Source organism: Leptosomus discolor, chromosome 17 (genome assembly GCF_034619465.1).
Source record: "Leptosomus discolor isolate bLepDis1 chromosome 17, bLepDis1.hap2, whole genome shotgun sequence".
Lineage (NCBI taxonomy): Eukaryota > Metazoa > Chordata > Aves > Leptosomiformes > Leptosomidae > Leptosomus > Leptosomus discolor.
In genome coordinates this window covers 2,025,215-2,037,551 of record NC_141407.1, presented here as the reverse complement: position 1 = coordinate 2,037,551, position 12,337 = coordinate 2,025,215, and the positions used below count along the sequence as shown (strand labels likewise).

The 12,337-nt window shown below is 42.3% G+C and overlaps 1 protein-coding gene across 3 annotated transcripts in view; it reads left to right on the top strand.

Moving 5' to 3' along the window:
* Positions 1 to 519: 519 nt before the first annotated feature.
* The window catches only part of NCOA6 (nuclear receptor coactivator 6), a 33,895-nt gene continuing 22,077 nt past the window's right edge, over positions 520 to 12,337 (top strand). The window contains exons 1-6 of one of the 3 annotated variants that reach the window (XM_086474964.1): positions 520 to 781; positions 3,764 to 3,919; positions 4,509 to 4,631; positions 6,069 to 6,197; positions 7,877 to 8,692; positions 11,551 to 11,697. In XM_086474964.1, the coding sequence (XP_086331090.1) occupies positions 547 to 781; positions 3,764 to 3,919; positions 4,509 to 4,631; positions 6,069 to 6,197; positions 7,877 to 8,692; positions 11,551 to 11,697 (1,606 nt within the window). In that variant the 5' untranslated portion in view covers positions 520 to 546. Of the gene's footprint in view, positions 782 to 3,763; positions 3,920 to 4,508; positions 4,632 to 6,068; positions 6,201 to 7,876; positions 8,693 to 11,550; positions 11,698 to 12,337 lie in introns of all 3 variants that reach the window. The other 2 variants (XM_086474965.1, XM_086474963.1) reach the window with 2 other exon arrangements.

Genomic DNA, 12,337 nt, shown 5'->3' with positions numbered 1-12,337 from the left:
TTGCTGGACAAAGGAGTGCCTACTGCATCTGCAGTCCCTAAAACTAAATTTGGTGGCTTTTCCTGTCTTTCTATAATGAAAGCATTGCTGTGAGTCTTACAGTTTCCTGCAGTCAGGCACTGCAGAATTGGTATGTGGCGCTCACTTGTCCTCTGTACGAGACGGAGATGAATGGAATTGATTTTCTTTTTTTTTTTTTTTTTTTTTTTTCTCCCCCCCTCTACCTTCCTTTCTACCTACCTATCACTTAGGTCAACTGGAATACTTCTCAAGTCACGTGCAGCAGGTTCTGTCAGGAAACCACTTCTGTTTGTTCTGGTGGACAAACAGCTCGGGTACTGCAATGGCCGCCGTTTCCAAAGTCGCACAGTTTGTCTCGCAGGCCCTAGCACTGGGTCACCCGGTAGGTTTTTCTGTCAACGATCTTATGTGCCATTGAAAGCAGTTGTTAATGTCTTTATGCACTACTTATTATACTTACTGTAATTCTTTTTTTCCCTTCCAAGCATCACCTTAACATCTGACAGGCTCCCGTTGTTGGAAACAATGGTTTTGGATGATCTGCCTAACTTAAAAGATACATGTGCCTCCTTGTACTCCTCAGCTATGGAAGACTTAGAGGTGGATTTTGATTCAGGACTGGAGGATGATGAACTGAAACAGGAGGCTGCTCCTGAGGATTCCACGATATTTGTAGCTTTTAAAGGAAATATAGGTGACAGAGACTTTGAGCAGAAACTAGATGTCATCTTGGAGAATGTGCCTGGCCTTTTACACATGGGTAATGTGCCTTCTTGTCGTTTTCCAGCTGTCCTTAAAACATTTATTTATGTAGTTGGGGTGCTTGTACAGAGAAATAGATGGTATTGTTTGAGAATTAGTTAGTTTGTAATGGGATTTGTTGGGGTTATTCTTAGTGAATGTGGGAGCTGCTCTTCTCAGAGACACGGAGTACAAATTTCCGCAGTGGTTTTATTGTTTAAAACTGATTTCATTAATGAGTTCCTTTATTCCTATTCAGTTTCCCTGTTTTACTTGGTATTTTACTCTTTCATTTCCCTCAGTTACACATTGCTGTGTTATATGAAAGTGAAACCAGGCTTGTCCACACAGAAGGGTTTTGTTGTTTGTTTTTTTTTTTTACTACCAAAACCATCCGATTTAAACCACTGCAGCTCATCTGAGAAGAGGTAACGATGTCAGTTCAAGACAGTCCTGCCCCTTTACTGCTACACTGACCTACCCTACCTGATTGATTTATTTTTTTTTTCTGATGGGGGACATGGGGTGCTCTTACATACCCCTGTATGCCCACTGAGGGCTGGGGACAGCCATGTAGCTACTGAGCGATAACAGGCCTTTGGGACAGTGTCTTACCGGCACATCTAGATCTGGAAGACATCTGTCCAGTGTCTGAGCATCTTGGCAGAGGGTCCTGCGGTGATTGCTTATAGCTGCTCAGTCACGTAGTCTTGCTTGTACAAGTCCAATCTTTCTCACTAGAGAGCCCTCCCTTGGTAAGGGCGCGGTGTTGGGGTGGTTTGGGTCGGTGTGCTTGGGTCGGTGACGTGCACCCTCCCCACTGCCGGTTCCCCCAGGAGTGCCCTGCATCTGACGTGACCTGAACGGTCAGGGTAACGCCTTCATCTCTTGCCGTCCCTATAGTTTGCTGTAGGACCAGGTAGAGCCTTAAGGACGGTGGCAGGACACGTAACCAGAAGGGCCTCGGAGACTGGGACCGCAGCAGCTGATCTGACTTGGCGTCGTGTCTTATAAGGGCAGTCGAAAAGCCACGTCGCTACCCACACACTCTGCTGTTTGCTAACCAGGCTTTTCCTGGTGACCGTAGGCTGCCCTCCCCGCACGCTGCTCTGCTGGTGCATGGTCTTTTGAAATCACACCATACAAGGAGGAACCCACCTTTCTTCCTCAGGCAGGCAGTCTTGGTGCTTAAGCAAAACTGATTTTCTAGATTAGGTTTTAAAAAGTTCGTTGTGTCCCTTGTTTTTTAATAATGTAAAATACCTTTCCAGAAAAATAATCTATAACTTCTGAATAGCCAAACATAATTTCTTTGTCACTGTTCTTTTCTTTCCAGTTTATCCAGCTGTAGTCAGTCAGGTCTGGTGTCAGTTGTTGAAGTCCTCACTGTTACCTCTCAGGGAGATAAAAAAGCTGGGATAAAACAAAAATTCTGTGAAGAAATACCACTATTTGGAGCTGTATCTTGTAAACAGTTGGAAGTAGACATTAAAGTAACAGTTACTGGTGTGAAGGGGTATGTGTTAATTCCGTAGAGGAGTATCATAGGTTTTGAATGGAAACAAATCCAAACTGTGGCCGTATGGAGTTGCCTTTGTAGTACAGAGGCATCTGCGTGCTGGGTTTGTTATGAACATTAATGGCAGGACTAATAAACATGATTCGGACCTCAGCTGAGAAAGCAGAAAGCAAATTTTTAAAATCAATGTCGAATTAATTTGAAAATTATCCATGTGACAACTTATTGAAACTGCTTCAGAGCTAAAATGTCGAGTCAGCAAATCACATTGTTTTAAACTTAGCAGATGCAGTGTTTGAAAACCAAGAAACTCGGGTACCGATATCTAGAAATACTGAAACTGATAATGCCATTTTTGTATGTGTAATAGTGGAACATTAATAACACTACATATAGGACTGCTCAAACCTCCACAGAAGGTGGTTTTAAAACTACTGCTGTTGTGTTTCCAGCCAAAAATGTGTTTATAGGTAGAAGGAGGATGAATTCAGTAATACCATTACTGTAGCAGCAGAAGGGACTTCGTGATTTGGTTAAGGACCAGAGATTCCTAAATAGGAATGAGTTATTGGCATTCTTAAACGACATGTTCTTCAGAATCAAAAAGTTAGCAAATTTTTAGTAAATCTGATGTTACAGTGGAAGAAAGGGCTGATCAAAATTTGGGCCAATGTTTACTGTTTTCAAAGGGACTTCCTTTCCAGAAAGCTAGAAACTGGAAGCTTATAAACCAGGATTAGCATATATTTTTAATTATCCTTAAATGCATTTTGTTGCAATAACTTAGTTAGGTGCCACTTCAGATAAATATATCCAACATGATTGACCTTTTTGCTAATTCCTGCCCGTTACTTTTAAAACAACTGATCTGCATAGAAACACTCATATGTAGAATAGGTTTTCAGAACATCTGCAATTAAATATTTTACACAACTTTAATATGCTTTTTTGCAGGGGATTATTCAGAAAGCTTATTCAGAAAAACTAAATAATGTGGTAGAAATTAATGAAATACTGCTATGACTCTGTTGGCACTGGCCTTCTGAAAAAAATGATGGTTTCACAAGCATTTGTAGAGGAAGTATTTCAAGAATAAGGGGTTTGTTCTTGTTTTTTTCAAACATCCATCTGGTTCACTGACAGATTTACTAAATCTGTTTTGTTAGGTAGTTTCATATCTTTCCAAAGTAGTTTATCCACAGGTTATTTAAATTTTTGAGTAATATTATCAAGTGATTGCGTTGGTTATCGATAGAGTAGTTTTTATATTGCTAATTTTTGGGAAATACCCAAAGTGGTTTGGCACCTTTGGTCACTGTACGCCTGTGCTGGGGAAATCTCCTGTACCTGTGACTAACCACAGGTAATGTTCAAAGCCAAGTCATTGTGTCTGATTTTTCAGCTGTGCTTTTTTACCAAGTTGTTTCATTATACATGTTTGAAAACTGCTTTTGCACTGACTCTGGCCACTTTTCTTTTAAGAATCCAACAAGTTAAAACTGCAGAAGATAGAGCCTTGGAACAGTGTCCGCGTTACCTTCAGCATACCCCGGGAAGCTGCTGAGCGCCTGCGGATCCTGGCTCAGAATAATAACCAACAGCTTCGTGACCTGGGAATTCTCTCAGTTCAAATTGAAGGTATTTCGCCCCTAATTTGCTTCCAAAGGCATTAAGCTCAAATTTAAGTGTACTCAACGAGCAATTTTGTGTACTTAGTTAATGTTGCAAAACTTCTAATTCAGTAATTTGGAGAATGACTTCAGGGAAAAGGTAGCTCAAGGCTTTTGTTCTTTCGAGAACAAGTTTAATAATAAAAATGATAGCCGAAAATCCTCTGGGCATCAGGAAATCGGCTGGAAAATGGTTTTGGAGTGTTAGCTAGCAAAAATGTGCCCTCATTTTTTTTCTGCTAATTGTTTCGTATTAGGCTTTCTTAAAAACAAGTTTTCAGTGGATTTCACAATTAAAATATCCATTCTGGACAGTTGTCCAAGAGCACACTCGGGATGAAAGCAAGGCCATTTAATCCTTGTCATGGTTTTTGTTTTTCTGAAAATTGAAATCCGGAAGAAAAGGGTATATGATGCATAACTGTCCTTCTAAAGTGTGCGTTATAGGTAAAGTTTCTTCTTCCTTCCTTGACGTGTTTTAAATGTCCTTTTGAAAACGTCTGCATTCTGCTTTTCTGCGTGTCATGGAGTTCACCCAAACTGTGCACTACTTTTAGGGGAAGGTGCTATCAATTTAGCTTTAGCTCAAAACAGAAGCCAAGATGTCCGAATCAACGGGCCCCTGGGAGCCAGCAACTCAGTGCGAATGGAAACAGGGTTTCCCATGCAAGGAGGACAAGGTAAATTCCTTTGGTTTTTATTTGTTTAGCTTTATGCACTTTGAAATTTGTTACTAAGCTAATCATAACATTTCACTCATTATAGCAACTCTTGTTTGCAGAACTGTAATTGCCATTTTAATTAATGTGTGTTCTTGTTTCTGTGCTGTCAAACCATGTCCCACGTTAAGGAAACAAAATTGTTGGCGGCATTTTGTCCCGCAAACATTGGTGTGATTTGGGTGGGGCAGATTGGTTTGATTTGGGTTTTTTTGAGGGTTTGGTGGTTTGGGGTTTTGGTTTTGTGCTTGTGGTTTGTTTTGTTTTGTTTCTTTCTTTTACATAAAGACTGTTAAAATCGATGCGTCTAGTACAATGAATTCACTTTGAAATGTGCACAAGCTATCACAGTTTTCTGTCTGGCTACTTTTATGAAATAGAGCGTAAGCCTTTATTTGGTGTCCAACAATAGACTTCTTTAGATTAAAGCCATTATCGTTACAGGAAGGACAAGACACTGTCATTGTTAGTCTCTCTTTTGGTTTCCTGATAAACTTTTGGGATCTGATCATAGAATATTAATTTTCATGGGGAGGTGTAGTTTTATTAAACTCTACATTTTAGAGCATTGTATGTGCATAAGTAATTTTTAACTACCAAAGTCAGATTTTATGAAAAGTTAAAAGAAAGCTACTGTGTAATTTATTTTAGTAGCTGAATCGTAAGGCAAAAGAAACTAAATCCTTAGTAAACAGGATTTTAAGCAATTAAAAAAAATGAGTGTTTTTTGTCAGAGTTAATGTAAGAAGCCTGTGTGGCTGTTGATGAGACAGAATGGAAAGAACATTTCACCTCTGTAGAAACCTGATTAAATAATAGTTAAATCTTTGTGCTTAACGAGAAATGTAAAACATTTAAGGAAAGGTTTACTTTGAAAGCAGCTGCTCTAGTCCTCCCTGTGAGGATCACGAGCTTCATTTCCTGCCTGCAGGTCAACAGGTGAAGAGTATAAATATCACAACAATATAACCAGCAGGCCAACAATGTCAACTATTTTATAAAATAGCAGCCTATGGAAGTGAAACATTGACATTTTTCTCTGTTACACCACCTCGGTTATTTTCTCATTTCAGATTTCACAAAAACCTTAGTACATGTATAACTTTGATACACTCTTGTCACTTGGTGACCTTAGTGGCAAGTCAGGCTCAAAATAATTTGTGAGTTGGTAGAAGGAAAAGCTTCAGCATGACCTTAACTTCTTTGTTTTGTACCAGAGAATCAAAGCTTTCAGACAGAGATATGTGTCCTCGGGTTATTTCGGACAAACAATTCTTAAAGTCTAAAGAAATGTTTTATTAACAAATACAACTTTTTCTTGTTAAAAAAAAAAAAATCTAAAATTCTTCTCTATGTAGAAGCTGCAAGTCTTGATAATTTTTATTTTTATTTTTTAAGGATTAATAAGAATGAGCAATGCTGCAGCTGTCATGATGTCCCAGAGTGGAAATGTGCCCTCCTCTATGGTGGCAAGTGGTGCTAGCGCTGAGCTGCAGCCGAGAACACCTCGGCCTTCCTCACAGCCAGGTGGTAAAATTTAGTCTCAGTACTGACCTGAAAATGTTCTTGAAGTTTTATTCTTCAGCACACAGGCTTGAGCATGTACTCCTAAGAGTCCTCCAGAATTGCCCTGGCGTATTTCCCCTGCCCTTTCTGGGAGTTACTCTTCTGTGGAACACTCCCTGCCCACATTAACCTGGTAAAACTTTTCAAATAATTTGGGCGCCGAGTAAGTCACCAGCTTGCTTGGTGTTTTGTTCAAATGTGTTGAGCAGCAGCAGCGGTATTTTTGCAGTAGAACTTTTGTGACTGTTTAGATAAAGGTAAGAGAAGGATTGGTTGAATGAGGCATATGTCTCCAATAGAGACATGTCTCCTGCCTTTCAGGAGGGGTAGTTTAAGGATTGGGGATCTGGGCAGTGTGAATGATTAGGGTTTATTCTTCATAATTCCACCAGTACAAGTTACTTTTATTTGGGGACTACAGAAAAAGGGGGTTATTACTTGTCCCTCCATAAAATGATGGCAGTACTTGCTAATTTCTGTAGATCTCTGCAGTATTTATTCTCACAGACAGCATTTTTCATAAATGTTTTAAATATTCTGGGAATATTAGTTTATAATACTACCTTAATTCCTCATTGTGCCACTGTTTTTAACTGGTAGGGATAATAGCCCCAACAAGTGGGTTATACATACAAACTGGAGGACAGGAGGCTGGCGAGCTGCCCCGCGGCCAGAGATCGGGGGTTTGGGTCGGTGGCCAGTTGAACAGGGGTCAGCAGGGCGCCCTGGCAGCCGGAAGGGCCGGCCGTGCCCTGGGCTGCCCCAAGCCCAGCATCGCTGCCCAGTCGAGGGAGGCGACTGCCCCGCTCTGCACCGCCCTGGCGCGGCCCCCCCTCGAGCACCGGGTGCGGTTTGGGGCGCCTCAGCACACGAAGGACATCGACCTCCTAGAGCGTGTCCAGAAGGAGGGCGACCAAGGCGGTGGAAGGTCTCGAGGGCAAGACTTAGGAGGAGCGGCTGAGGTCACTTGGCTCGTTCAGCTTGGAGGAGAGAAGGCTGAGGGGTGCCCTCATCGCATCTGCACCTTCCTCGGGGGGGCAGCGGAGGGGGAGGTGCTGATCTCCTCTCTCTGGTGACCAGCGACAGGACACGAGGCAACGGCATGAAGCTGCGTCAGGGGAAGCTCAGGCTGGACGTTGGGAGAAGGTTCTTCCCTGAGGGGGCGGTCGGTCCCTGGAGCAGGCTCCCCGGGGAAGCGGTCACGGCACCAAGCCTGGCAGAGTGCACGGAGCGTCTGGACGGCGCTCTTAGTCGTAGGGTTTAGTTTTGGGCGGTCCTGCGAGGCGCAGGGCGTTGGACTCGATGACCCTTATGGGTCCCTTCCTACTTGAGATATTCTGTGATTCTGATTCCAAGCGTGTAGGCGGCCTACATCAGTCTGCAGCAACCAGCGCTGTAGAGCTGTTGTGCTTCATTGTAGAAGTTATAAATTGGTAAGACCTGGCTTCTCAGGATTCTCAAACATTTTGAAAAGTTTTATAGCATCGTCTGCTATGTCTGTTGGGAGAAATTGGAACACTGGAGCGTGAATTTTTATGCAGAGTAAGCAAATGCAGGCAAGCAATTTACACTTTCTTGATTTGGGGTGGGTTTTGTCTACAGTAGGTTATTTTTTTTACTTTTCTTTGCTATTTTAATAGATGCAATGGACCCACTCTTATCTGGGCTAAATATCCAGCAGCAAAATCATCCATCTGGATCTTTAGCTCCCCAGCTCCATTCAATGCAGTCAGTTCCTGTAAACAGGCAGATGAACTCAGCCAACTTTCAGCAGCTACAGCAGCAGACGCAGTTGCAGACACGTCCTCCCCAGCCACATCAGCAGCCACAGCAGGGTATTCGACCTTCATTTACTTCACCAGCACAGGTTCCAGTTCCCCCTGGCTGGAACCAGCTTCCTTCCGGAGCACTTCAGCCTCCTCCAACCCAGGGAGCATTGGGTACATTGACAGTAAACCAGGGTTGGAAAAAGGCCCCGTTGCCTGGACAAATACAGCAGCAACTTCAAGCAAGACCATCTCTAGCAACAGTACAAACTCCTACTCATCCACCACCTCCATACCCTTTTGGAAGCCAGCAAGCTTCCCAGGCTCACTCAAATTTTCCCCAAATGAGCAATCCTGGCCAGTTCACTGCTCCTCAGATGAAAAGCCTTCAGGGAGGGCCCTCACGGGTTCCTACACCACTACAACAACCCCACCTGACCAACAAGTCTCCTGCTTCCTCTCCCTCCTCCTTCCAGCAGGGATCTCCTGCATCATCTCCAACAGTTAACCAGACGCAGCAGCAGATGGGACCAAGGCCTCCCCAGAGTAGCACGCTTCCCCAGGGATTTCAGCAGCCTGTCAGTTCTCCTAGTCGTAATCCTATGGTGCAACAGGGGAACGTACCCCCCAACTTCATGGTGATGCAGCAGCAAAACCAAGGTCCACAAGGTTTACACCCTGGTTTAGGAGGTAAGAAGTACTGAGACCTTTTACTTTAAAACGAAAAGAAACATAAGATGGATAGAACTGATGTTGCTGTTAGTTTCGAAAAGATCCTTTAAAAGACAGAATAAAGGCATAGGTTGAGTACAGAGTGGCTGTGGGTGAATTAGCGTCAGCATCGCTTCACTTCTGCTACCTATCTCTGTCTTGCAGCGTCACAGCGAGAACCTAAGGGTAGACTCAGGGTCAGTGCAGAAAGAAATGGCGTGTGCAGTTGCTGGTTGTGACTGCCAGTTGTCCTCTTGACCATTCTTCCGTTCTCTGTAAGCAAGTTGAGGATACTCAGAGATGGTGTGGGGTTTTTGTTTTGGTTTGGGGTGGTTCTTTTTTGGGTTTGGGGAGGGGGGATTTTTTTGAGACAGAGTGTAATAGGAACAAATAAACATTTTCATTCTCCCTTCAGCTTCCTCTGTCACCATTTACATTTTCTACTACAGAAGTGAGGCATTATTTTGCATCTTCCTGAGTTGTGGATGTCTCTTCTTGACCCTGTCTTTGTCATCAGTTTCTTCTGTTATACTCCCTGTTCTAAAATTAAGAGGTCAAAGGATGTTTTAACTTCCCCTTTGGCTGTGTTGTCTTTAGTTTTCTCCTTGAATCTCTGCACTCACATCTTTTACCTACTGGTCCTCGAATTCTTCTCTAGCAGTGAAGGAATTTCATTTGTCAATCCCAGGATCTCTTTTGTGTCTTTGGTGTTTTTTTTCCCCTTGAGCCTTTTGTAGTTCTGTGTCAGACTTGTATCACTTCTCTCTGCTCACTTACCTGTTCATCTTTCTCTTGAATGGCTGCTCTCAGATTCCCAGATACCCATACACAAGCTCTTGCTTAAGCCTTTGAAATACTTTCTTTCTGTACATATAAAATATGAGCCATATTCTTTGTCTACGTACACACACACATATATATGTTCTAGTTTCTTACATTCTCACACTGTACATCTGAAACCTGCTCAAAAAGCTCTAAGGAGTACCCGTTTCTTGGTCTGCTGATCTGGGCAAGCTTCTTGTTTTCACTGTCTGTACCATGGGTCTTTTTTGAATTCAGATGAATTTGATGGAGATGAATTGTCTCAGTTTCAAAGTTCTCCTCTTCCAGACGGTTCTTAGGATCTGCCAGTGCCCTATACTTGGTATTTCTTACCTTGTCTCCATCTGGAAGCAGTTATTTATTCTAGTCACGTTTCCCTACAGTTTTGCCTCACCAGCTGTATGTCCCCATCAGGAATCATTTCGTGTAGGGTGCATAGCCATGACCTCTAGATGATATAACCTCTGTATTCTCCTTCTTTATAAGTTAACCTACTACAAACAAAACCCTACTTTTTTTGAGTTAAAAATGACACCCCAAATAAACTATCAAAATACGTTATTTGGACTCACTGTAGGCCTTATTGCTAAAATCAGTAATCTTGTTGGGACCTGTATCCTCAGCTGATTAAAAGACAGGATTCTGTTGGTTTCAGCAAGGCTGTGTTGCTTCCAGTTGCTGATATTTTGTGTCTGGCTTCTGTGCATGCACATTTCTTGCTGCAATTTATATGTTAATTAAGTTATGATTGTGCATCTATCCATTTTTAAGCCATCTTGCGTTACGTTAACTAAGTTGTAATTACAGATTTTTTCCATTTTTAAGCCATGTTGCATTTAAAGGTTTGGTGTAAACCAATACATTCAAACACTTTCCATTTTGCCTAGTTAATTTAGCAAGTCAAAGTTTATGTTACATTTTGAATAGGCCAAGTTAACACTTGTTGTTTCTCAGTTCAAGCATTTCTATGTCCAAAACCTTCCTAAAAGTTTAGCAGAACTAAAGCTAGAGTCCGGTCATGTGATGTTTCAAGAAGCATACGTTCCATATTTGCAGATGTGCCTTATTGTTTGACTTGTAAACTTGATTATCTTGAAATATTAATTACAAACCTAAGACCAGATTAATTAACACCAGCAATACAATGAAGTGTGAAAGAAAGCTGAAACTGCAGAAGGAACCAAAGTCAAATTCTCCCTGTGTATTGCGGCTCAGAAAAATAAGGGAGGACAGGGCTGCTCCTAGGTCTGTGGCATCGTCTGTTTGACCGTGACTTAAAAAGAAGTGGGTTCTGTGAAAGGCATTTACGCTGCTGCTCAAGTCAGGAGGCAGGGGAAGGTGTTCCTCCCTGTCCCAGGGCCGCGGTGATGTTTTGATATGTCCAAGTGTGGGCGTTGTGCCAGGTTGGGGGCCTGACAGAATTACTTGCTTTTGCAGTAGAAATAGCAGGGTTACTAGAAGGAGCCGCCGTTCTGGACTGTGGACGGGCTGTCTTGTGAGGTTACCCAGCCCCTCGGGGCTGAGGAGTGATTTTGAGCATGCAGCAGCACAGAGGAGTGCTGAGGAGCGTGTACCCAGTGTGTTACGGTGAGAGCTGCTGAGAGGAGCCCATCACTGTAACACAAATGCAAGTTATTTGTGTTGGCATACATGGAGTAAGGTAAGGGCCTGATGAGAGGTGAGATGCAGGAGCGAAGAAACCACTAAACTCTTTCTTTAATTTCTAGTTTCTGAAAAGTCAAACATGGACTTTTCCCTTCTCTGTGGGGTAAGTTGTGTACTGAAACTACAATATGAACTGAGTCATAGCAGCTTGTTAGGCAGAATTAGAACTATAAATGTCTTCAGTGGGTTTTGCATATTGGCAAAAAACGCTTTCTGCCTAAACTTGTAATGTGAAGGTACAGACTCAAGGTATTCTTCCTCTCATACTCCAATTACAGATTTTTAAAATTTTTTAATTTTTCCTTCTTCCTGTTTTCCATACTTACTAATAAGACAATTCTTGTGTTCAGGAATGCCCAAGCGCCTCCCCCCAGGGTTCCCTGCAGGCCAGGCTAACCAGAACTTCATGCAAGGTCAGGTGCCTTCCACAGCTCCAGGAACACCGGTGAACAGCGGAGCGCCGCAGCTGCAGACTAGCCAAAACGTGCAGCACACAGGTCTGTTTGGAATGTGGCGTTCCTCAGTTTTTTTTCCTTTTCAGTAGATAATGATGCCTTTACTTGTGTAACATAGATAGTGAAACGTTAAACTCTTGTCGTCGACAGGGTGTTAGCTAGGTGGGGCTGCAGGGGCATTGCCTTCTGGGAGTATTGCTAAATGAGGAACAGAAAAGCAGGAAGCTGCTCGTATTTTTCAAATGACCCAACTGTTATTGATTAGGACGGTGATACAAGGATCCAGAAGTATCTGTTAAGAAACTGGATGGAAGAAGCCCTAAAATTTAGAGGCTAGGGGTAATAAAGTTACAACACAAAGGAACTTCTTGTCCGGAAAAAAAGGAAAGTGTTATTATCTTAGAAGCAGAACAACAAAATAATCTTCTTTTCCTTTGAAAAGATTTTTTATTAGTTCCTTCAAAACCTTTGGAAGTCTACATACAGTCAGTCCTGTAGAAATTAAATTTTTAGTTCACAAATGTCTCCATTTAACAGTTTGATTTTTAGTCTTTTGTCTGGATTATGGGTACCCTGATAATCTCATTTCATCAGTACTCTGTGTGTATTTATTTTTTAACCCATTATCAAATAACCTCAAGGTTTGAAGCTTATTTTGGTTAGGAATTATTCTCTTGAATTA